General features: G+C 39.1%; 1 protein-coding gene across 4 annotated transcripts; it reads right to left on the bottom strand.

Moving 5' to 3' along the window:
* Window positions 1-697: 697 nt before the first annotated feature.
* LOC118244942 (solute carrier organic anion transporter family member 1C1-like) lies at window positions 698-26,277 on the bottom strand. Of its 4 annotated transcripts, XM_035540420.1 has the most exons (17): window positions 25,941-26,277; window positions 25,608-25,826; window positions 24,069-24,145; window positions 21,895-22,044; window positions 21,133-21,274; window positions 20,909-21,041; window positions 19,309-19,439; window positions 18,915-19,061; window positions 14,825-14,923; window positions 13,772-14,005; window positions 12,477-12,641; window positions 10,864-11,059; window positions 8,337-8,502; window positions 5,374-5,555; window positions 3,918-3,982; window positions 2,610-2,727; window positions 698-1,844 (listed from the first exon to the last, which is right to left on the bottom strand). In XM_035540420.1, exons 4-17 carry the CDS (start codon window positions 22,003-22,005, stop codon window positions 1,622-1,624), a joined length of 2,112 nt encoding a protein of 703 aa, XP_035396313.1. In that variant the 5' UTR covers window positions 22,006-22,044; window positions 24,069-24,145; window positions 25,608-25,826; window positions 25,941-26,277; the 3' UTR covers window positions 698-1,621. The 4 variants fall into 4 exon arrangements, with proteins under 4 accessions (XP_035396313.1, XP_035396314.1, XP_035396315.1 ...); XM_035540421.1 differs by lacking the exon at window positions 24,069-24,145 and having other exon boundaries at window positions 25,941-26,173; XM_035540422.1 differs by lacking the exons at window positions 24,069-24,145; window positions 25,941-26,277 and having other exon boundaries at window positions 25,608-25,925.

Here is a 26,277-nt window from a genome sequence, read left to right as displayed (position 1 = left end):
TTTTCTCTTTGTAAAAATTCCTGGGGTTTCTGGAACTTAGATTTTTATTTATTTATTTCCAGACCTAGACACAGTGTTGGTATCATCTATACTAGAGAGGTTTTCATTCCTGTTCTCTTATAACAGATTCTCCTTCCACATTTCTGCTGGCAGTTTGTAATCAGAGCTCTGATAATAAAATACGCAATGTCTAAATATGCTGGCCATTGTCTTTAAGCAATAAAATGCATACAACTTCAACCCCAAAGCTAGGATCTGAAGAACTCGCTTTCAGTGAGCACCACATCAACCCTTCCCCCATTCCCATGCATGCACTTAAATGGGGCTGGTGGTAGAAATTAGAAGTTGAGAAGAACATTTCATCTGTAGAGTCCCTTTCTTCAGTCCTCTGCTCTGCTGTTTACTCAAATAAGGCATGGGTAGAGTTTCTTTATATTTGTGCAGTGCTCCCTTCCATGTCCCAAGAAAACTGGAGATTAGGAAAGGAAGCTTGTTTCCTAGTTTTAAGCTTGTACACATGACTTCAGGAAGCAGAGATACACCCTTTAGAAAAGAAACCAAAATGGCTGTGATGATGGAGACACAACATACAGTGTTCTTATCAAGGCATATTTGCTCCCATTGTGAAGCTACGCCATGAGGACTTCTAATGAAATATCACATGCTAAGTATTTTTTAGACACTGTTTTTTACAGTAATCACTGTTGGAAGCATCCTTTATTACTGATTCTCTCTAGACTAGTTTGTCCATGGAAAGCTGTGAATTTGCAAGCTTTCAGCACTTTATTTCAAGGCTAGCTGGCAGTTCCATGGAACACGGAAGGAAATCTATATAAATGTGGTATAAATGCAGTGGCCATAAAAAAAGATACCCTTACATGCAAACACACACACACAAACAAACAAGTCAAAGAAACTTAACTTTAACACCTATCCATTTATTGCATTAGTTCAGAGTAAGTTTAACTCAACACTGAAATGTACTGCAAAATTAATGTACTACTTTCTTTTGCTTGCAATCCATTTTGATTGTTTAATGTGGTCAAGCCAAACCCCAGAGTCATTGTGCAGTTCTTGTTCAGATGCTCACTGGCAGCCCTGGGGCTCTCACCTGAGCATGGGCAATTGGACCAAGTCTGTAACAAGGAGCACTAACCATGAACTGCACAGCAAAGGCCATCAGAACAACTGGTCAGGTGTAACTTGATTAGCTATGTAGAGCCATAGGACTAAATGCAGAGCAAGAGGACTTGAAATACAGATGGTTTTTAAAAAAAAAAAAAAAAAGGAATATAAGATTATTGAGGATTTCTTCTTTTTAATTTTTCAATTATAATCAAACTTATTATACTGGAAAAATTTTGGTCAGTCCTATGGGCAATCTAGAAGAGTACTGAGAGTGCAAGGTTGGAGCGTTCCCCCAGATTTTGAAAACATTTTCACTCTATTGTTTCAGATAAGGACAATATGAGAATAAAGTAAATCAGCTTAAAGGCCAATGTTTCGAGGATATTTTTTCAACCTCCAAATGTAAACCGGCTGTTGAAGTCAGTAATTAGACTCCGTTGTGCTTAGAAAAACTGAAGCATAGGCAGAGCTGGGGAGAGGCCTTGTTTCCTTTTCACATATAAGTTTCTTCACTCTCCTCTGAAGTTTGTGCACCAGGAAGAATTTCTTTTTTGTTCACTGTAGCTGGTTCTTTGCTGGTTGGTCTTTTTGCATTTTTAATATCTGTCATCTCCTTGTCATCTGGTTTGAAGCGTCTCATTATTAAAACAAAGAGCACTATGTATAAGAGAGAGCATCCTGCCCGTAGTCCAGCAATGAGGCCAAGATAGACATTTCTTTAAAAAAAAAATGACAAAATACATTTATGTTAATAATACTTGCCACTTCTGAGTGATACCAAACACATTTAGGCAAAACCATTTATTCTCAGCCATGTCTCTTTCCACATTTTGGGAAATAACAAAAAAAAAGAAAAAGCAAACAATCTCATGATTTTCAGCCCCAGGCAGTCCCTAATCTGGTCTATACTCCTAGCAGAAATGTAGCAGAGATGTTTGCTCTCTGAAGAGTTCTCCCATTCAGCAGATGGTTACATTTTACTGTAGGAACTTGAGGAACAGTGCAGGCTGGGGCTTTGTCTGCTGTCCCAGCCTTCCTCCAGCCTGCGGTTCTCCTGCATTTAGTGCACCAGCAGCTGTTTGGGTTGCCTCTTCAAGGGGATTTTGTGAGGTGTTTTATACATTAGGAAACAGAGAAATGAGGGATGAGGAAGAGCATTCTCAGTATTACACTTACTCTACAGTCGTTTGGTCTCCCACAAAGCCAAAGTGTTGCAGAATTATACAGTGAACTAATGGTCCATTAAGGGAACTAATATTGGTGATGTAAGGGATTGCACAGCAATGCCACGTGTTAGATTTGATCAAAAGTATGTGGCTTATTTGATTTATTAAGGATTAGTCAAAATACAGAGTCATGGTGCTTTAGGATCCTAATCTGTTTATTGACAATTCTTAAGTGCAAAATATAGTTTGGTCTTTGCTGGTCTAAGCTGCCTCAAAAGCCAAATTCCCAATCCCTTACTGAAGATATTACCTTACCTGAATGCTTTTGTGTCATACACTCGGCAAGACCCAGATCCCCCGCAACTTTTTGTCCCCCATTTCAAGCAGGTCTCATCTATCAAGGCACCAAAGTAAATAGGAGCTGGAAGTCCTCCTGCAAAGAAAATCTTATTGCATGATCTCACACATGCAGATCATAGAGTTTAATGTCATAGTAAAGAAATGAGGAAATTAATCTCAGGATTTCTGAATTATGGCTGCATAAAATGGGACTAAAAATCCTGCACTGACTTTGAGATCACAAGACCTGTGGAATTTTTTAAGCAAATACCTAAAGGGTAGGTTGAACAGATGGAAGATTATATGGGTGGGGGAAATGTTAGTAGTTCCATTTTAATGATATTTTATTACAATTATAACTGCTGTTGTTTAAAGAAATAATACAATCAAATTTTCAGTCCTTGGTATGGAATTACATGTCATGATACATGAATATCTACGTACACTAATGTATCTATTCAGGTATTATACAGCAGTCTGCAAGTAAAAAATGACTAGCTTAGTGCAAAGGGCTCAAATTAAGCCCATGATCAAAACCAAGTACGTTATTACGTTATTAAGTGTGTTACTTATGTAGTACTGAAAGAATCACTTCAGACAGTTATAATGCTTTAATATAATCAGCAAGCTTTCATGTATAACATGTGAATTTGTTATGAAAACTTTTTCGTAAAATCATAAGATTGATCCTCTGCAGCATTCAGCATAAATGTGATATTAGGAGAGAGATACAAGTGACTACTTGGGTTTGCCTGCATGGGGAAGGTTTCAAAAGTCATCAAGAAAGTGAAGATAAGGCAAGGTTTGCTAGAGACATGGAAGACTACATCACTGAAAGCTGCGAGGATTATTTATTGTAGCTAAACACAACAAAGAGAATAATAGAATACATGATAGCTGTAAGTGAAAAATGGTCAGCCAAAGGGAGCATGGGTGTTAAGGATCTCTGGACTAATCATGCTCAGGTAGATGTGTCCAAAAAAGAAAGAAGGAAGGAAGGAAGGAAGGAAGGAAGGAAGGAAGGAAGGAAAGAAAAGAAGAATGTATAATGCACTTTCCTTTCCCTGACTGATTCCTTCACTGCATAGAAAAAAAATCTGGAGAGATAATCATACTATGTAATTACATACCAGGAAACACGTAGCAAGCTCCTCCAAACATTTCGAAATGCATTTTCTGCTTACAAATAACATGCTTCAAAATTTTCTTTTGTTCTCATTTGGAACAGCTAACTTGGGTCTATCTTATTGCCTACTTGAATGACACGAGGAAATGAAGTTTTACCTAGTACTCTACCACCTAAAGTTTCAATCCCAACAGCAAAGGATTTCAGGTCTGGTGACACAGATCTAAAAAGGAGAAAAAAATAATACATTGTTCTGATGTTTTGGGGAACAGTAGAATAATATAGCTACAATGATGGCCATGCTGTCACATGCTCCACTGCAAGAGTAATGTGGCTAACCTAGCGTATCTAATTCAACAGTAGTTAAAAACATTCACCAAAATTACAGATCATGTGTTGAGCCTCATGTTGATTTCAGTGGATGAACTCCCATTGAAATAGATAGGAGTATTTACACAAACTTCTCTTGAACCAAAGGAGAGCAAATTGCAAAGGTTTTGGGGAGAGTATGTAGAGGAAAATTGAAGCGAACCAATTATAAGTAGATAGTTTATGTCCAGAAGTTAAGCTCCAGGAGGCAGTCTTTGCTTTAGAAGGGGCTGTACTACTCAGTGGTGAAGGTGCAGTCCTTGCTAGCTACATGTAGATAAAATCCATCTCTGTTTCTAGCATTTTACAGGACAACAAACTTGAGTCACCTGGCTGTAAAAGCACCTCATTCCTACCAGTGGAGACAGAGCCTGTGTCCATTAGAGGAACTAGAACAATTTACAAAAAGCAGCAGGGAGTATCGAGCTGGCACAGGAGCAGGCATGGGGCTTGCTATGGCTAGCCTGTTTCCCCAGCTGGGGCTTACACTGCATCAGTACATCATCTTTTCAGCATTAACATTAATGGCTTCTCACTATACACAGTATTCTGGAAACTTCCCCAGCAAAGTTACCCTTGTCCATAATCCAGGTAAGGAGTAAGAATGTCTACATCGAGAAATACTGCAGAATAATCAGCAGCTTAGGACAAAGAGTTAATTAGTCATGTGCACTGAATACTGATGATTGCAATTCACCTATGAGTATAACTCGAAAGAAACTTTCATATGAAAGGCAGAGAACATTGTCTTTTTTTCTGAGAGTAAAATAGCAGTGCTGCTTTACAACTGAAGGAATAAAAATAAAAAATGATTGCTGCTGAAATAGTTCTGTTTGTACCTGCTTGAAATAAAATGGGAGGCTTCTTGCGACACACAAAACATTCTGAGGCAACAAAGCTTAACAAAGGTGAAGGTTTTTCTCTTGAGTAATGTGAACAGTATAGTCACCTTGGACATGGCTTAGCATCACACTTATTTCAAGTTCATTGCTCTGTTAAACACATCCCTGCCATTGGAAGTGAAATGTACTGTTTGCAGTCAATGTAAGGCTTACCCACTCCATCACCAAAGTATCTATTCAACCTTAAATTGGAATTAATTGATAGGTTTCAGAGGACAGCTAAAGACACACAGCCCCAGTTTGGTCAGCATACCATTCCTCACAATAGGAATCAAATGGTAGATACCATATTCTGTTTCTCTTTCCCCAAGCTTTATGGTCAAGGTAAGGTAAAGTATTTCACCTAAACATAATCATGTATGTAGGAGTGCCTCCTAAGGCTAAAATAAATGCACATGCAGTCTGTAATGCTAAAAAATAGGGAAATGCTTTGGTACAGCTCTCTCTTTGGCATTGTCCCAAAACTGCAGAAGAATTGCCAAGCACATGTCCTTGTCCTTCCACACAGCTGCAGTTGTGAAACACCTGAAAGGAGAAGATGGGAAAAAATCATTTAATCAGAATTTAGTGACTCAAAACTATTTTAGTATCAATATTTTTTACTCTCCCTAACAGGCAGACTGTTGTTTATGCTGAAAGGACCTCCCTAATCATCTCTGCAGACTGATGGCTGAGTTCATTGGAATGCTCCAGCCACGCCACGCTGCTCCAAAGATACAAAGCAACTGTGATTCTAATTTCATCCATGCCATTGCTAGGACTGAAGGCATGCTATGTAAGCTAAAGATGGGTGAAAGCTATAAAATTCAGATGTGCATTGCTATCCAGCCATTCTGCTCAGGGATCCAATGAAGCACATAAGTAAGATTAAAATTATATAGATACAGACCCAATAATGCAGCCACGGATATCTGTTCTCCCCCTTTACTCCACTCTCATGAGTCCCCACCTGGAGTACAGCTTTCAGCTCTGGGGCCCCCAGCACAAGAAGGACATGGAGATGTTAGAGTGAGTCCAGAGAAGGACCATAAGGCCGATCAGAGGGCTGGAACACCTCTCCTATGAAGATATGCTGAGAGTTTTGGGTTTGTTCAGCCTGGAGAAGAGAAGATTCAGGGGAGACCTTATAGAGGCCTTCCAGTGCCTAAAGGGGGCCTACAGGAAAGCAGGAGAGGAACTCTCAGGGAGTGTAGTGACAGGACAAGGGGCAATGGCTTTAAACTAAAGGAGGGTAGATTTAGATTAGATACAAGAAAGAAATTCTTCACTCAGAGTGTGATGAGGCACTGGCACAGGCTACCCAGAGAAGCTGTGGATGCCCCATCCCTGGAAGTGTTCAAGGCCAGGCTGGATGGGGCTTTGGGCAACCTGATCTAGTGGGAGGTGTCCCTGCCCATGGCAGGGGGGTTGGAGGTCTTTAACCTCCCTTCCAACGCAAGCCATTCTATGATTCTATGATCTATATCATTATGCATCCAAAACAGCATTTGATGCTGGATTGAGTGTGGGCTGTTTCATGGTTTTTGAAGTTAGCAGGAGGCATGGGTTAGAAAGCCAGTTCCCCTGAAGTGAATGAAGCAAAAGGATCTGGCTATGGATACGAGCCTGAAAATGTTGCCTATTTCATTGTTGTTAAGTTAAGACAGTTCTGCTTCTGGCAGAAGACATGGCCATTTGCACACAATTAATATGACAATTTTCTTCTTTTTTTCATTGCTTTAAGCCCTCGCTTAAGGGCTGCTTTTTAGCAGATACAGCATGCTTAATTTACTGCAGTTTGGCACTTAGGCTCAGACTAGGATTCTGTTATAAATGAAATATTTGTTTATATATTGTTTCTGTCCATAAATTTCATACCTGATGACCTGAGGTTGGTTTCTATGTATTTTTCTTCCAATGTAAAACTTCTTCAAGTTTTCTGGTGTAGCATAAGGAGACTTTTGTTCAGCTACCTGGATATAGTAAGCATTCGTCTTCAGCATGAGCCAAGGCTAACCTAGTCAGCTGTTCACTGGAGCAGGCCAGGACCTTTCATATGATCTGATAACACTGCTCAGCTTTTAGAGTCATAAACTGCAGCCAAAAAGTAGTAACAAGCAATTATAAGGGCAGCAAAACTCTAAATGAAGCAGATCATCTGTCCATACAGTGGCAATTTAATTGGTATTTACATTAATATACATACATGCCACGTCTTTCCATTGTAATCTGCTTAAGGGCAAACCATTTTCTAAGGCTTTGGCCCAACCATATCCAAACCCAGCTGGGGTAGTAGTAGTAATCAAGTCCCAGCTGCTCTTTTTGCCTCCAACAAGCAGTCCCAATGGGGCCTCTCTACTTTACATCAGGCACAACAAACTGCTCTGTACTCTTGATCTGAGACAAACCAGCCAGTTTGGCCTAGGGTAAACTAAATATTGCTCATACAAAATGTTACTCTAATAGATCCCTGGGTCTGCTGTGCTCTTGAAGATTATCATATGGCTGTGGCCTATTGGCTGAAATTAAAATGATGGTACCTTACTTAAAAGCAATTTAACAACAGGTGAGCACAGACATTTAAGAGTTGGAAAAGGGTAATCCCATCACTTGCAACAGCCTGGATTTCAAATGTCTGGCTGAGCACCTTGAGACTTCTGCAAACCTACTGTTTCTGTTGGTCTTGCCAAAGCAGGATTTTTAGGAGTGCTGGAAATCTCTTCAATGGTGATGCACTGAACAAAATAGCCAAATGTACAAATAATGGGTCTCTTGACTGTACAATTTAGAGTTATGACCTTCTTTCCTGAGCTACAATATCTCAGGAAAGCAGGAAATTTCAGCACGGTTTATACTGGTTTGTGAAACCAGCAAGCACAATTTTATGCAGGTCTGCCTCAAATGAGTTGACACTAGAGGACTTTGCTGGTGTAGTGATCAGACCAGTAAAAGTCTGGTCTAAAGCAATGCCCTCTTAGCTGTGTTGTATCTACACAGTAAGAGATCTACTGAGAAACTTAAAGCCAAAATTATGGTCATCTTGCTGAGAATATATATATATATATTTTAATTAAATAAAAATTAAAACATTCAAGAAATGTAAGTCAAGAGTCTGATGTTTCATGTCTTTTCTGAGTAGCTCACTTATCTCACCACAACAATTCTTTTAAAAACCCAACCTGCAACCTTGCACTCACTCAGTTTCTACTACAAGGTTAAACAGTACAGAATGGACAACTGTTTCTGCAGGATTTCTTAATCACAAAATCAAAAAATAATGGATTGAGAAATCTAGTTATCTGTATAATCATTTGTCTATACGTTTACCATATTCTTTCCTGTCCCGGTTGATGATTTACATCCTGCAAAACAAGCCGTCATGTAAGTGATCCCATTGTCCCCGCATACAGGATCCCACTGATCCACCTCACAGCTGCAATCAGCATTGCAACTGTCCATGAAGCTGTTTTTGGGGGAGGAAAGTTGTTTCAATCTGGAGGAAAACAGAAAGAAATAAAATAATTATTTAGTAGAACTAAATATTCTAAGAAAACATCAGGGAGTAAGCAGGAAAAATGAGTAGAAAGTGAAGCAATCAACAAGGACAGGTATCTGCTACCATCTAGAAAACTGTGAAGTTGTATGGAGGCAAAGTTAATTTAAGCTAAACCAAAGTTCTCTTGATATTTTTCATCATCCAATAACATTTTTCTGGATTGTTGCTGAAAAGTTATGGAACTTGAAAACTAGGTATTTTTGACTGGAAGTGAATATTTGATATTACTTTTTCATTTGAAAGTTCTTCCCAAGGATAAGAAAATCATATCTAAAATCTCTTATCACTTGTATCATAGAATCATTAAGGTTGGAAAAGATCATCTGGTCCAACCGTCACCCTACTATCAATGTCACCCACTAAACCATGTAGACTGGCCTTGCTTTCCCCTAGCAGTAGAGATCATACCATACTAGAAGTGACAAAACAAAACTACATAAAAATACAGCAGCAAGATATCCTTGATAGTTGTTCACTGAGTCAGAGCTGGCTAGTGGCAATGAAAGTTGCATGAGTCTGAGTGGGAAGTGCTGCTTCCACATCAGCTCTGTCTGTATTCAGCAACAGCCCTGCACCTGGATCAGGCTTGAACACAGTTTCTTATCAGATCTAATTTCTTGTGGTAGCGTATCATGGACTTCTGTATCTTCCACCTTTATTTACATTTCTGCGAGAAATATCAAGCTCAGGCCCCAAGGAGCTAAACTAAGTGGATGACAACTAGAACTGAGAATGTAAAAAGTGGCGAGAAGTTCTGACGGCATGGTAGCAGAGCTCAATTTTCAGAAAGTGTTAGGAGCCCACTGTCCACAAATCACCCCTGCTTTGAAATGATTCCCTATTTAAAATGTTGAAAATTTGCCTTTTCTTCCTCCCTGTCAACCCAAAACATATCTCAAGTGGTCCACATTTCTCTTAAGTCCTTTAGAGAGGAAAATAATTGCGTGTTTTTTTAAATTGGTAAAGAGGTATGTAACTCACTTAACCAGAACAATCATGTCACATGATAAATCCCCCACTATCAGTTTGCTTGGGGAATCTGTAATTGCTCTTTCAGTATTCACTGCCTTGATGTTTCTGCTTATTCTTTAACTCACTCTGCAGTACCAGATGATGTGCTCAACCACAGCTATCTCCACTGGATAAACCTCTGACATCTTTTATGTAACTATCCTTAGAGCTGACCTGGGTTTCAGGTTTGTCAAGACACCTAGGTATTCCCCTGAACATAGGCTTAGTTTCAAAAAACACAGGCCTGAGTTTCTGTCTGAATTGAAAATCTAGCAAGCCCTGCTGGATTTGGTTTAATCCTTTAAAATCCCTTAAAATTTGTTGGACCTGCCTGAGCTAAATTTAAACAGTAGTCAATTGTGGCAAGCTGCTGGGGTCAGCAAAATGTTCTCCAGGATGCATGGCTACTATCCTGATAAGGGAGGGGAAACGTTTCTGTGGGCAGCACACCATCCTGCCATAACAATTGTCTACTTCTCAGCTGAGAAGATGGACACAGGCAGGTTGGCAGCTCCAGGTACCAAGAGAGGTTGGAAGCTGAATACCTGTGCAGGTCAGTAACTACTGATCTAGAGGATGATCCCTTCTAGAGGCAAAGCTATTGGAGAGGCCTTTGGTGAAGCCACTTTCCACACTCTTTTTAGCTCCTGCTCCTTATGTTGTAGCAGGAGACCAACTTTAAATTAAAGTTTTGAAATAGACTATAAAAAATTCAGTTGCATCTTAATTAGAAATCTGCCAGCATTCAAGGGTATATTGACAATATCTTGCAATAAACACTTTAGAAAAAGAAACATCCAGTTTAAATGAAATTTGAAAAAGAAAATCAGGATATTCTTCATATCCCCAGCACTAGGTATCATTTCATCCTAACATTTCTATTTCAGCACAAAGGATTTTCTTGTGTCACCTGCAAAGGAGCAATAAAGTGATATAATCACAGTAGCTCCACTGTGGTTGAAATCACACTGACTGACAAAAGCATGTGACCTAATACACTTCAATTTCAATGAAAATTAATTCTTTCGAACAGACTACATATATATACATGTATTTTATGCAAGAGTGAGTAGCAATATGCTACAGTAAATCAACAGTAAGCCTGTGTATAATCCAAATTCAAATTCAAATGTTTCCTAGGTTAGAAGGTTTGTAGTCCAGATTGGTTTGGACTGCAAAACCAAATTAGATATGAGAGTAGAGGAAGACTACTAAGTGTGTGTACCATGAGGCAGGTAACAATCACGGAACAAAACACAACCAACACAAACCCAAGGGAATACAAACCCAGAGTAGGGCACTGTCAGACCAGCCAGCTGGAGCACCTCACAACTGCATGTAAAGTACAACAGGTTTAACAGATATGCTACTATAAAGGAGATGCATGCAAACTTTGTTATTCCAGTTATGTCAAGTTTGAATTTCTTGATCAGATAGCCTCCTAGAAACATCCCCAGGATTGTGATGGGCAACAGTATCACACCTGTAAATAAAAGGTAACAGGAAGATGTTAACTGCTATCACTTGGATAGACCCTTTTTAGAATAAGTATCAGGTACTAGTGGTTTCCAAAAAAATCAGATACTGGCCTTTTTTGGACAGATCCTTTGAGGTTCTAAGAATTTTTATTACAATTTAGCTTTTTTCTTCATTTTCTTTTGAATTTTAAAAGCCCAGTGTGGCTTTTTTTTTCTTTTAAGTCCATTATGGCTTTTAAAAAATTATTCCATTGGAATTTCCTACCTTTTTATTACACTGGTGTTTGTATACATACTGATGTAAGACAATCTAAACAGGTGCCTGGTAGAAACTGGAGTAAATAATATGAATATCTTAGCTCATGGGTATTTCTTCATCTAAAGTAAAGCATTACACATCCTGACAGTTACCAAGAAAATCTCCAAAACAGAACATGAAAGAAATCTCTGTCTGGTTTTGCATCAGGTTCCATTTTGCTCTGAGAGTGAATCATGGAAAGATTTGCATTTACAGTTAATCAGTTCAGCACTTCACAAACTCCGGTTCCAATACTTAGATGCCAAACAGAGAGTTTTTGCAAGGTTTTATTGTGAGGGGTTTATTTTTCACTCAGTGTTTTTTGGTTAGTTTGTTGGTTGGTCTGTCACGCATTTTTTCGTAAAATGTAATTCAAAACAAGACAGGAAAAATAAAGCTCTTCCCTCTTTTGTATCTGACCCACAGCAAAGAAAATTGCCTTCAGATTCAAGTAATGTAATACAAGTTCTGCGATGTCCTCAAATACCCTGGTATCTTGCCAGGTTATGAGATCACATTAATCCATCACTTTAAGATTAATATCATTTCTGCATTTTTTTTAATTATTTTTTTTATTTTTTTTAGAACACTACAAAGAACTTATTTTTGAGGGAATCAGCAAGAAGAGTTTTGAGCTGAATGAAATGACCTGGAATTTTACAGTTTGGTTCCTCGTTGCATATAAAATTTATATTTGTAATGAAAATTCAAGAGTATTTATACAAAGGTTTTATCCTGAAAAAGAAAATCAGAAGTGTCATTAGAAATTTTCTAAATTACACATTTTTTTTTCTTTTACTTGATATTTAGTTTCAGTTTGTGTAGGTTTTTTGTTCCCAAGAGCACACACATTCATAAACCCAACCTCACTCTTTTAAAAAAGCTTCAGCCTCCCAAAAAATCTATCCAGTTCTAATAATTCTCTAGTTGACTAAACTAGGTAGATGAGGAATATTAGCACTAAAATTAACATCCAGTTTCAAAATGTAGTAGAATATTAATAAATTTCTATGTACTTTTTGCTCACCATAAAAGTTCAAAGAAGGTCCTCCTAAAAGGGATACAAAATAACTAAGAAAACTTCCTTTTTAATATTGGAATTTAAAGTAAGGACAGTTACCTACCAACTAGAAAGATTGCTCTTGCCACTGATACATTAAATTGCTGCTCCATAAACTTTGTCTCGTAGGTTATCAACCCAACAAGAGAATTGTACTGCAGAATGGTGAGGAACACATACACCAGGAAAACTGGATTTCCAAACAGCTTCTTCAAAGTTGGTAGGAAATCTGTAATTGAGAGGTATATGCTGTACACCCTGCTAAACACAGAGAAGAGGTATTTTTGGCATCCTATAGATAATAAAACTAACTTTAATTAATGTCTGTCTTGAAGTTTATAATTCTATGCCTGTCAAAACATATGCTTGCTCAAGTGAGAGTTTTCCCCATTGGCAGCACATGACTTACAGAATTATTACTGCATGATGCAGCAAGGCATGGTGGACGTAGGACTGGGAATCAGAAATTCTAGATTATCTTGTGTGTGACAGGACTATTCACCAGTGGCTTGCACGGCTGAAAACCAATGCCCGTACAGGATACCTTCCCTAGAGGAACATTAAGACTCCCTATTATATACCAGGTGAAAAGGTTGTTGCCTAAAAGCAGGAGCCTCCACAAACTGTATGGGAGCCCCCTACGCAGGTATACAGTTTTCTGTATTCAGAAAAAGGGAGTACCTGGCTCAGCCAAAGGCAAGAACCTTTCCATCTGGCTGCTCGCACACTTGCCTAAAAGATCACACATCAGAGCATTTCTCTGGGAAGTGCACTACCACCAAATGAATGCACACGCATGCATACATACAAGTAAACCCTCTGGGGACTGAGTACAGCAATGTGTAGTTGGGTCTGGTTTTGCCTGTACTAGGTTAACTCAGCATCACTGAGATCATACATTGGAGCCATGGATTCAGTGAGAACTCTTCAGCTGATAGTACTTAGCCCCTTGTTTCCCTCACATATTTTGGTCATGGGAAAACAGCAACCTGCCAGCTGTGGATTGCTCATTAATGAAGGATGGGATGTTTTTTCCCTTTTTCCTTCTAATGATTATAGCTGTTTGACTGTTATTGGGTTGAAATGAGAGAATGCTCAATGCAACAGCATGACCTTTTTCCAGATGTCTGACATAAAAACAGCTTTAAACTGTGACTGAAACACACCTTCAGCAATTAATATTAATAACATTAATAATTAATATTGCTAATAATATAACAAATGAGAGAGAGCTTTTGTGTCCATTATTTGCATTGCAGAAACTTGCATTTTGCGGAGGATTGTGCAAACCCATACTCAGTTCAAAATGGACCCCTGAGAGAGAATTCTCATGCTAACATTTGGGCAATAATCTTTCACCTTTTACTGCCTCAGAGAACTTCAACTGTGGCTGAACAAAGGGGTCTATTTTACAGGGATCTTGAGCAGGCAGATGACTGATCTTCAGATTTTGCTCCTCTCCTTCTTTCAGTAAGGAGTAAGGCAGAAACCAGAAAGGCAATGAAGCAATGAAGTTGACTGCTCCACAAATAAGCAATCCAAGCCACCAGGCACCAACCCAGCGGGTATCCTTGGGATTTATGCTAATGGCATCTATAAAACAGACAGGAAAAGAGATTAGATATCATGCAGAGCAACTAAGTTGTCTATATGTATCCTTATATGTATTATTTAAACACCTGAACAGAGGTATTTATGTTTCACATGAAGAATTGAAATGCAGCCTGTGTCAAACGAGTCCCAGGATGTCAAACATAAGACATGTCATTGTCTCCATCTGGACCCTTGGTGGCATTTCTGTGCTGCAATCTTCCAGCACTTTCTGTGGCGACAAGTGACAGCAAGAGACCCCTTCACCACTGGAAGAGAACCTCCCTTTCTCAATCTCCTCCTTTTTCCTCTTTCTTCCATTCCCCAACTTAACAGTTTTTCCTTGATGTTACTCAGATTTTCCCTGGGATTAGAGACACAAGAGTGAAGGAAGGAACTGAAAAGAAGGAAATGAAGTGAAGAAGTGAAGAAGGAAATGAGGTTTCATCAGAATCTTTGATGCATGCTTTTTAGGAGAATGTATTTTTGGCCATCAAAAATGCCATGAGCAAAGGCCTTCCACTGTTCTCCTAATGTGGGGACAACCTTTCATTTGCTCACTTGTTCTCAGTTGTGCAGCAAGGGTGCAGAAAGGGCACGTGCCAGCATATAAAGAGGCCCAAAATGTTTCTGTGGTGAGGGCGGGGGCTTAAAGCAAGATCTATCGCAGTCACACTACAGCACTGCAGATACTAAAATACAAATAACACCAGATTTTGAGTAGGAAAACCCTCTGGAGGGCCCCCCTTTTTGGAGAAGTAAACTGGGAGTGTGCTTCCTAGCATGTAGGTTCCTACATACATTTGATGCACTGACTCTTACCGATATCCGCAATGCCAATATCGACCCAGAGGCTGGCACAGAAAGATCCAAGCAGGAAGCCCAGGGTTGGCCCAAACATCCCTGAGGACCTCACCAGGCCTGCAACAGAAGGGAGCAACACAGGAGAGTGAAGAGCATGCTGGGCAAATGTGGACACCTGCTCCTCTGAGAAGAGAAAAGGAGAGGGAGAGGGAGAGGGAGAGGGAGAGGGAGAGGGAGAGGGAGAGGGAGAGGGAGAGGGAGAGGGAGAGGGAGAGGGAGAGGGAGAGGGAGAGGGAGAGGGAGAGGGAGAGGGAGAGGGAGAGGGAGAGGGAGAGGGAGAGGGAAACGGAAGGGGAGGAGAGGGGGCTGGTGCAGGCTGTGAGGGTTGTCTTGACATAAGTTGCTGAGCAGCAGGAAAATAAGCGATGAGCTGTCAACCTCAGAAGCTTCAGTGCAGAAGCAGGCAAGATGGGGATCATAGAAGAAACGGGAAAAAAAGATTACAACTGCAGTGATTCTTATCCCTCCTCCTCTCTGCTTCTCAGGTCTTTGTAGTAGCATCATCCATCTTACAACGATTAACTACTGAACATAAAACTCTAGGCCCGATGAAGACATAATAAGCATATTTGCAACTATATTTGCAAATTGTATGATGTTCTGTCATTGTAGAATTCAGGAGTTTTCCCTGTACTGTTCAGGTCCTTGGTTTAATTTTAAGTAGCAGTAGTTGCTCTGATAATGTGCATATAAGAAGGCATGTCTTTGCAGTTGGGAGTCATGTTCAGATGCCAGGGACAATAAAAGCTCATGGACATGGAAATAGGCACATGATCCTAAGAAAATTTCCATCAGGCAATGAGGAAATATGAGTACAGCTGTTTGAACAAAGTTCGTTAAGCAACTTCTTTGTTGATTCTTGCAGCACCAGAATGAGTAAATCAGCTAACAGTTGTTCTAATAGGTGCTTAAGCAGCTCTAAAAGAATCAAGAAATCTAGTGATCAGGTCATGACCTCTTTAAAATCAACTGTCAGTGTTGCTACTGGCTTCACTGGGGCTCCTGTTTCCCCCTCTGTCTCTACTTACAGAGGAGATACCACAGCATCAGGAGAAGATGAGTGCAGCTAGAAGCAAATGAGTAAGCTGTGAAGGTTAGCACACATCTGTGAAAATGGGACTGCATTTTGCAGATGGTATACAAATACAGGCCAATTTGGTTTTGGTGATCACTGCTGACAACCAGGAGAAAATAAAAATATCCCCCAAATAATTCAAGCATAGGTCCTCGTCACTTGCGTTGATCTGCTGAAGTTTAGTTATGATGGGGTAATGGTTTCAAAAAAGTCAGTGATTCAGATTTCTGAATTCTAGCATGGATCTAGCACTTGGGATCAGTTTGAAGTTGCAAAAGGCTTAATTTTATTCAGAAAAATGGGAATTCTGGACGGGCCTGTCAGCTTGTGCCCACATTTGGCACCATGCCTTGTAAATCCCAATGTGTTTTCTACTGCAGAAATTTTTCTCCTGTTAGTTTTACAAATTCTCTTCTGAATACAGTGATTGCTCAGCTTAAAATCAAGGACATCTATAATAATTTCTTACAGTATAATTTTATCATATGTTTTTTCCTGTTTGCTTCATTGTTCCAATTGCGTGTTGCTTTCATTTAGATCTCTCATTTAACTTCATTGGAGGTTCTGGCCTTTTATATTACATTCTGGTGCTACCGAAGTTAGTGACTTCTATAGAGACAGCAGAAGCCAGAAATTAGCTCTTCATGTTTATCAGTTAGTCTAAAGCAGATCTTACATACTCAGAACTATTCAAGCTCATCTCCAAAATTCAAATAGTGAGTAACAAATTTCTAAAATAAACAGATTAAAAAACCAGCACACATGTAGCAATGGCATGGCTAGGTGTTGTGCAGCTTTTTTCTTTAAGATACTATAAATTGTCAGATAAACTAAGAAGCTTTATGTGCAATAATTTTGCATATATATAAAGCTTTTAGATTAACTTCACTCCTGCATAACCTTTAAATTCAAGAGTAACTTAAGTAAGGTAATTTGTTTTTATTGTGATAAGAAAAAGCCAAATAAGTTCACTGTGATATTTTCCTACCATATTTTTGTCTATACCCTTTGTAATTAATAAACAAACTAAACAAACTGTAAATCATGTAAACATATCAGTTATTCAGCTGATGCATATTGATATAGCTTAGCCAAGCCCTTGTATTGATGAGTAATTATAGCATAGAACCTTGAACTGGTTTTAAAATTTACAACATATATTGGCCTTAGATATGTTTTTATTGAAGTTGTGGGTTTAGTAGATACATGATTATATGCTACTGCTCAACTCAGTGATGAAATTTCATTAATTCAAACCTTGCATTGATGAGAAAACTATGAAAGTGGAGTACATCTCATTAAATAACTTTGAGTATTTTTCCTCTTGTATGATAAATATGGTGGTTACTGTCCCTTAATTAACTATTTTATCATTCAGGTTTGAGTAAATCAGAAATTAATTTTTAAAAAATGGTTATTGAAAGCTTATATGTATAGACCAGATCCTCATATATATCATATATGATGATATATGTATATGTATATGTATGTATGATATGTATGTGTGTGTGTATATATATATATATACACACACACACACATTGGCAATTCTACGAGCACCTAAAGAGAAGTGAAACATCTGAAGACTGTAAAATATCTGAATAAATTAGGTGTTTGGTTCGGGAAAGTATTTATGAAGTAACCACTCATTCAGAGCAGCTGGCCTCCACCAAAACGATCCCAGTATTCCCATCTTCTGATGAATGCCAGTGGCACATGGAGACAGATCATTATACCTCTTAGTCATACTAAGCAGTGCCCTATGCAGAAGAGCTTCCCAGGACTGTATGCAGAGTACATTGTGCCAGCTCAAGACCATGTTGGTGGTACCTCCTCCTGGTAGAACTACATAAATTAAATGATTGTGTGAAAATCAACCTGAAAACTATAGAATTTCCTAAGGAAAAAAGAATCAATTTCCTGTCTCATAGACTTCTATACCCAAGATATTATCTCCATTAAATTCTGTAAGATAGCTTTAAAAAGCATAATCTTTACTTTTCTGTTCCTTTCTATGGTAAATCTAGTTTTATGATTGTCAATTACCGATTTCATCTTTTCAATCAATTAATCGATTTAATCAGAATCTCAGAGGTGATTACAAGTATTTTGGATAATTCCTGAGTGGAACTTCTGAATCTGTCAGTTCTCTTCACAATACTTCCATTTCTACAACCTGCAGATAACCTCTTCTCAAAAGCCATTTTCAATGGCCTAACACTGTAGCATAACTTACTGAGCTCTTCCTGAGACTGTCTTGCCATTTCTATGACTGGTTCAACTTCACCAAGCTCATTTCAGGGATCAGTTTCATGCACCCCCAGTCAGATATCAAGGTATTAAATCAATTTGGCAATAAATTAATTAGCATGGGCGTAAGTCTTTCTGTCTTGGGCAATAAGTATCTTCCATCAAAACAACAAAATCCCCATTAGAAGAAATTTGTTACAACACCCTGGCAAGGTGTTTGGTGTTTTTCTTTTTTTTCCTTAGGTAACTAATGACTATAAAAAGCTTTCATTAGCAAGTGTGCTGCTTGTAAAATTCAAAGTCAGGTAAAAGCTTCTGAAGTGCATGTTTACACTACTGCGATGAAGGATAATTCTCTCATCTGTGGAAAGATGGTTAGTAATAATTTATTCTCTGAAGCTGTGGTACTGAAAGCGATATGCCAGCTAAGGAGGGTATGATTTCTCACTTCAGAGAAATGAGTATATAACTAAGTTTCTCGTCATCACAGAGAAAGCTGGCACTTGTAGCAGAAGCAACTGGAGGAAAACAAAAGGAGCATCCAAGAAATATCCTTCAAAGATAAAGATGAGATCTCTTTTGCATTGCTTTTTTGTCTCTATACACCACAGAATTATCCAGAATAGAGCAGATGGATAGATTTTTTTTGGTGAGTATTTTCTTGGCTGCAGAAATGTTAGAGAAAAGAATGATAAGCATAAAAATCACTCATATGTATATTACCTATGTAGAATGCAGAGTTTTCTTCTTTAGAAAAATCATCAATATATGAAACCCCCAGTGGCATAACTGGTGCTTCCCCAATTCCACGTAAAAGATTCCCCATCAACACAAAGAGCCACAGGTAGGAATTTGATGTTTTCTCACATCCTGCGGGTCATAAATATTTACATTTCTGTGAACATAATTCTGACAATATGTTATTGCAACAGAAAAATAACATAAAATATGTTTTTCATGGCCATGATAGTGTGAGTTTGTATATATCACGGTTTACAGCTCTTATGTTTTACTCTTATGTTTGCAATAAAGAAAGGGTGTATGAAGTGGGGACAAGCACAGGAAGGGAAAAGAGGATGTATAAAATGGGGTATCCAGCATCAGAGCTTTTTCTTACCTGAATTTTTCATTGTGCTAGGTGTTTCTGTAGTATCTGAGACTGGATGGCCCACAGAGGATGCTGGGGAGCAAGCTGATACACTCGTAGAAGAGTTGTCCACAGTAACAGCTATCCTTTCATAATTATAACTGGAAAACAACTGTATAAATACAACTGACATATGAAAGAATCTGTTCTGCAGGAAGTGTGTATGAGCCTTCTGTTCATGGGCATCCTGCTATGTGAAGGCAGAGTAGAGGGACAACCCATTTTGAGCACTTTCATTAAAAAAAAATAAAAATGAATCTTATCTTTTTCAAAGTGCTGTGACCTTTCTAACCCCAATATTTTCTTAAGTTAAGGAGCCAAAAAGCTGATTCCAGGGTTTAAGAGATCATTCGTTATACTGAAGAAGGAATACTGAGGAAGAATCCATCAACATCAGTCTACATACAACAGTGCTGATGTTTTTCTATACTTGCACCCAGTTTCTTACCTATGTGACAGATGTGTAACATAAGAGATATCTGTGTTAGTTTAAAAATAACAAGCCCAGGATCTAATAGCAATCTGTCTATAAAGAGATTAATGCAGGCCATAAAACCCGTGTGGCAGTTTGTCTGTATTTAAACAGCCAATTTCTACATCATATCTGAGTAAATTGAAGCTAGCTTGAGTATATTAATGCTACATTGAGATAAATGGGGAGTAGATATTCCCTCTGACTGTACAATCAGCTGGTAACTTTAAACATTTTGATGGGTGACATTGAGGTACCCGTGGCCACTGGGTTTTACTGAGTGTTGTGGAGAGTAGGTAATCTTCAGAACTCAGCTGTGAGTTTGGGTTAAATCAGAGATTTCCTTAGCTCAGCTTCTGGCCCATGCTATCCCCTGCAGTGCAGGTTCCCTCCTATTTCACAAGCAGAGCACTGGCTGTGGCCATTTTCTGTATGGTGTTCCACAGATACAATTCTTTCTATTATCTGCTTATAACAGATTGGTCTTGGAGCTAAAGAGCAGATAAACTACAAGCAGAGGTAAATTATTTTTTGGGGGACAGCGGAGCTTTATTTTCAACCACTATTCAGTAAGGATGTTGAAGGATTAGAGAGGTATGAACTGCTTTTGACAGCTATGTAAGCACTATAGCTTAGAACTGAAGGTGTATTTAGATAATTAACTCTCCTGAGATTAATGGAGATAGATAAATACCTTTGTAATTTTAAAGAGCTCAGCCTGAAAAGCTACCGTGGAAAATGAAGCCTCTTCCATCAAGATCTCACTAGAACTCATTGAAGTATGAAAATAGGAGAACAGATTAATAATAATAATACTAATAATCTACCTCTGGAGAAAAATTCAACCTAGTTTATCCCTAATTACAGATAAGGCTCCATAGCCAGAACCTTAGGTTCTTCTTTCATTTACCGATTGAAGGAAGTCTGATTTTGGAAAGAAAATCCAAAAGTCAATGCTAAAAAATTCACCTACTAAAACCGTCTTGTTATCTGCAAGAAACCATGATTGTCAAGGTTTTAATTCATATGTATGATTAAAAACAATCTTCATATGATCAAGTTCAATTAATACACAATGTCAAGACTCTCCATATTTACCGTCCCATTAGGAACTGAGGCATCACTGACAAAAATGCTCCTAAAGACATAATGAGACATCCAACAGCAATTACTTTTGGTCGATGAACTCTTGGTCCAAGGTAGCTCACCAATACCATTACCATTAAGTTACCTGCGTCATCAGGAGAGATAATCAGTAAGATTAGAAAATGAGAATATATTTAGAAGTGTTTTTTTTCCATTTTCAGAAAGAGTATGCATACCTAACTCAAAGCTGCCATCAATAATGCCAACAATTGATGATGAGATTTCAAATCTCCTTTCAATTTGACTGGACATGCTCTTCATGTAGCTTCCAGAAAGTCCTTTGGCAAAAAAGGAAAAAGCTAGAGCTCCAAGAAATATCTGAAGAGAGAAAATAATTGAGTTTGCAAAGAAATAAATTCTTCTTCATGGCTGAATGCCTCGGCAACAGAAAAATCAAATGCTTTGTTTTCTAATTCTTTGTGAAGTGGTTATTTCCATTGCTTTTATTAAAACAGAAGATTTTACTTTTACTTTCAGGACTGCCTCCAAAGCCTCTTCCAGTACAATGAAAACAAATGTTGACATGGACTGTGTGTACCTTTTACCTTTTTACCACATACTACTTTAGCTGTTTTCTTCCTTTGGGAAAACTTGCAGCATAAAGTTGTTTGTTATTGGTACTATGACTATGGAATGTGTTCATTACTCTTACTTCTCTTATTCTGAAAGACATGGATGAAAAAATATACATGCTTAAGGAACTATCACTATGCTTATAACAAACATTTAACCAATTCACTAGTAAAACACAGCCTCATCTTTTAATTGCTGAACACATTTATTGACTTCTGTGTGCTTGGAATCACACCTTAGAGCATTGTTTCCAACACATGTAGTGTAAAACAGTACCATACTGAATTAACTGAATTTTGATAGATCTTCAAAAGATCATTTTCAGAATTCTAAAGAAAATATGTGGTGAGGGCTTCTTGTCATACCTTTAGCTTTGAACAATTATGGCACCCACTCTTAGCAGGAACCATACTGCCACTGCTGTCCTGGAGGGGTGGCTTGTCTTTAAATTTGCCAGTGGTGATTGTCTTGTCCATGCTTTTCCTCCTTTAGATCTCGTATTTTGGTCTTCCTGTCTGGAAAAAAAAATAAAATATTACTATCATATCTTAGACACTGATATCTAATATATTCCTCTCTGTTTAATTCCTCTGGGAACTTATCAAATTTCCCCTCCTGCAGGCCCTGAAGGCCAGTTGAGCCCTGAGTGGAGGCCATTTAGGTGTCATGAGGGCTTTTAGACCCTGTGGGTTGCCAGGCCATGGCAGTGTTCCCAGGACTGACCCACAAGGGTTGCTCTCATCCACCGGTATGTGCAGTTCTCCCACATGAGACACCCAGGAATAACCTGGACTCCCTGACACAAGTCCACAGATGCCCAGAGAGGTCAAAACTCTCTTAGTCACCCCCCCCAAAAAGTTACTCCTACTGATCACAAATAGCTACTACTGCCTAATAAAGATATAAAGCCTCATAAGTACTCTCACTTCAGTTTTGTAGTTTTCACTTCCAAATCCTACTCCAGTAGGATCCAACAAAAGCAACTACAGAAAGCAAACATGGATATTTCAGAGTGATCCACGTTATATTAAAAGGGATCTAACCCTCTTTAAATCACCTTTAATAACTGACAAATCAAAAAGCAATGGGACAAAGAAAAAAAAAGAAAGAAATTTTAGATAATTAATGTATGGTGAATTCAGCAATTCAGCCTTAACTCAATCATTATAGGATGGTAGCTGAAATACCAAGTTCTGTACACCAATTGCATTCTTTATTGATTTGTGTTTTGCAGATAATTAACTTTATGAAATACTTGACTCTGTTAAATAAACAGAATTTGGACTAGTGACGTGGTTTTATTTTCACAATATTTAATGTCATGCTGCCAGCCTAAAATCTGGCTTAGGTTTACAGAAAATGTTAAACTGTATAAACACATCTTCTTTTATGCCTAATGACCATTTTCCATGATCACCCTACAAAAATCTGTAGGTAAAAAAACAGTAGACTGTTGACACTAGCAGTATTTAAAATTAAATGAAGCCAAAGAATGATACAAGATCTAATTCATGACTGTTTAAATAATAATAATAAAGGTAATAAAGAATTTTGCTAGAGAGATAAAACAACCCCAAGTCCACAATGGTTATCATTTAAAAATAATAACAACAAAAAAATCTAATGTGCAGAATTCTTTTTTTTTGCACTTTATGTAATCTCTTTCAATCCTAGTGACACCAAGATGTACACAAACCCTGGTCTGTCCTGCACTGCTACTTAACAAGTCAAGTAAGCAAACAAACACCAACTGGAAAGAAGCAGGAAGCGAGAGTGGGACAAGACACACAGCAAGGGAGGCAGAGACAGGGAGAGGCAGCAAGAGAACTTACTGTGTGCCACTTCGTATCAAGCTGTTTCTTCCCTGTGCCCCAGGGCTTTCAGGCTGGAAGCCAGCACAACGTCACAGCAAAAGCACTGCCTACTCACAGAAGTGGAGCACTCCACCACATTTTTTTAAAACCTTGGATTTCCTTCTTAAGGTGATTGCAAAAGCTTCCCACAGTCACTGATGTAAAAGCTTCACAAAAGAAGGCAGGTTTCTTGTGCTGTCATTCCTTTGGCAGCCTACCTGCCAGCATGCTAGTGGTACCAGCCTCTCCCAGGAGGAACAACTTGTTTTCTCCCTCCTCCACCCCCTCCCCCTTTTTTTTTTTTCTCTTTAAAGTCTAAACACTAATGCTGCTTAAGCACCTCTCCAAATGGTTCTCTCTACCATACACCATGGAGTGGCTCAGCTCACATAAAGGATCTCAGAGAGAGCAGGCTGTTTTCCCAAGCATCTTGCAGCCTCCCTGTCATTATTGGTGCCTTTGATGAGGGTCAGCAGAGATACTGAAGGATGGCTTAGCTCTTCAAGAGGACGTAAATTGTATATTCCCATCAGCCAGCTTTTGGTATGGGTCCTTGGCTGTCCCAACACCGATGCAGAGCTGCAAGAGGGCTACCCTGATGGAGACCCAAAGAGAAGTGGATGCCCTCGGGAAGTCACAGCTTGCAATTACAGACCTCCTGCCTATTAGAAACCAGGATTATTTACCGTAACTATGGGCAGTTCCTGCAGGTGTCAACAGGAGGTGTAGGATGACACAGCTATCCCTCCAAGCTGGCTGCAGGCTGGCAAAACAGAAAGAATGAGCCTGTGACACAGCTAGCCCAGCTCCCACCTGTTAACCAACCACATAGAAAATCAGCTCTTGCATCTAACAGGGCACATACAGAATGTAAAACCATCTCCTCATTGTCTTCTTTACAGAACTTTCCAGCTCAAAAGAAAAATTCTGACCTAGAAAGTCACTCCAGGCTTTAGCAACAGATTCTCAGGAAACAGAGTTTCTGGTCAGCGAGTTGCATGTAACAGCATGATGCTCTTTTGCCAGAAACTTGAATTACAAAACCAGATTATTGTCTAAATAAAGGACCATTATTCTCTAGTGATTTCTAAATACAGAAAGAAAAAAAAAAAAAAAAAAAAAACAGTTTTTTTCTGACTCCTGTAACCTCAAACTGGAAGGAAAATCATGTGCCACCATGACCTTTCTTTCCAGCAAAAAGTAAACACCTGAAATTCATAACAGTTTGACAAGGTTTGTATGATTAGCCTTTTCAGTATAAAAAATTGACAGCATGTGTCAAGCAATTTGCTAAAGATTAAACTGACACAATGAAATACATGCAAATGCATTGTTTACTCCCAAAATCCAAATGACACTGTAAATGTACAAAGTCCATAAATTTGCAAGGTTTCACTTTCCCCTGAAGCTTAGTAAATTAACCGCAGACAGTCATCTGATATATTCACATTTTCTATTGGATTATGCTTGATATGATTTTACAGATTCTACCGTGATTATTATGTATTTATTGATTTATTCTGCATCTTTATTTGCTTTTTTCATACAAAGTTTTGACTTTTCCTTTTTGACAGTGGGATTTCATACTATGGCATGTAATGAGATACATGGTGAGGAGATTGAAACCCAGCCTATTTCTAACAGTGAGTAACAAGGAAGGAAGGAAGGAAGGAAGGAAGGAAGGAAGGAAGGAAGGAAAGGAACAACTTTAAATTGCTTAGATTCATACACCAGAACAAATCAGAATTTGATTCATCTGATAAAGTTGAAGTTACACATATTACAACTTACTTTTGGACAACTTTTAACTATCATCATATCACGAAATCTGAGGAAAAACATATATGAGCATTAGTAATGGGTCCCCTATTTGTCATTGTTGTTGGCTTGCCACCAAGTGGAAGAAGTCTGTTGGAAATGTAATTGCAAACTCATTGTCTATGTGGAGAGAAGGCAGAGCACACTTCTCAAAGTGAGACACCCAGAAAATTCCCATCAGTGCTTCTATAAATGTATTTTAAAGTTGGATACAAAGAGTTATGAGGGCATGACATTTCTTGTGATTGTCACACACAGATGATAGGATCCACTTACATGGCAGCACTGCATGGATTTGGTGCAGACCCCTTGGGATGAGCCAGTCAATCTTTCTTTCTTTATAGTCAGAGGAGGAAAAAGAAGTATTTCCAAAGGTGTAAGTTGCCTGATCTATTTTAGATACTTACTTTAGAGTGAGATGAAATGAACTCCAGATGTGGCTGTGATACAAGGCTATGCAGCAAGATCAGCTTTTGGCAATGGAAAGTCAGGAGATGAATCCCACCATAGTAGATTTCAGCACTGCTGCACAAGTTGCATTCCACACCTTTTGCAAACTGAGCTCCACTGTCCGAGACATTGTTTGCTGTTGCGCCTGTCAGTGCAGCTCACTCATCATATGGCAGCTGTGGGCAGACATAAGAGGAAATGGGCCCTTGCTGTGGATGGACAGGCTTGGTGAGGCAAGCCCCAGCTCCGTGATCCTGGCCAGCCCACTCACACGTGCTGGCAGAGCTCACCATCAGCAGCATGCACCACTGCCTCTCCGCCAGCCACAGCGTGGGCTGGCGCGTCAGCCACCAGCCTGACAACTGGCTGAACCTTGGCCTTTCCCCCTGAGAACCTGTTCTGCAGGGCACGCGGTAGCATGGAAATTCAAGAACAAGCCAGCAGGTCAGCAGCAGGGTCAACAGCACCTGCCACTGCTCCCTGTGGGACCCATTGCTGGCAGGCTGAACGACAGCAACCGTCTGAGTGGTGGGCACCAGGAGGTGGGTGCAGGATCCCCCTGCACATGGCCCTGGGGGCTGCTCTAGGGGTGGGAGCTGTTTCCCAAGCCCAGAGGGGCACTGCACT

Source organism: Cygnus atratus, chromosome 1 (genome assembly GCF_013377495.2).
Source record: "Cygnus atratus isolate AKBS03 ecotype Queensland, Australia chromosome 1, CAtr_DNAZoo_HiC_assembly, whole genome shotgun sequence".
NCBI classification, from domain to species: Eukaryota; Metazoa; Chordata; class Aves; order Anseriformes; family Anatidae; genus Cygnus; species Cygnus atratus.
Note: the sequence above shows the minus strand (reverse complement) of the source record. Positions and strands in the feature narration are given on the sequence as shown.

Coding starts and splice junctions, on each gene's coding strand:
- LOC118244942 (XM_035540420.1), bottom strand. CDS start 22,005: ATGGACAAGACAATCACCACTGGCAAATTTAAAGACAAGCCACCCCTC. Junction 19,440..20,908: donor CCTCAGTTCCTAATGGGACG/GTAAATATGGAG, acceptor GTTGTTTTCCAG/TTATAATTATGAAAGGATAG. Junction 19,062..19,308: donor TAGCACAATGAAAAATTCAG/GTAAGAAAAAGC, acceptor TATGACCCGCAG/GATGTGAGAAAACATCAAAT.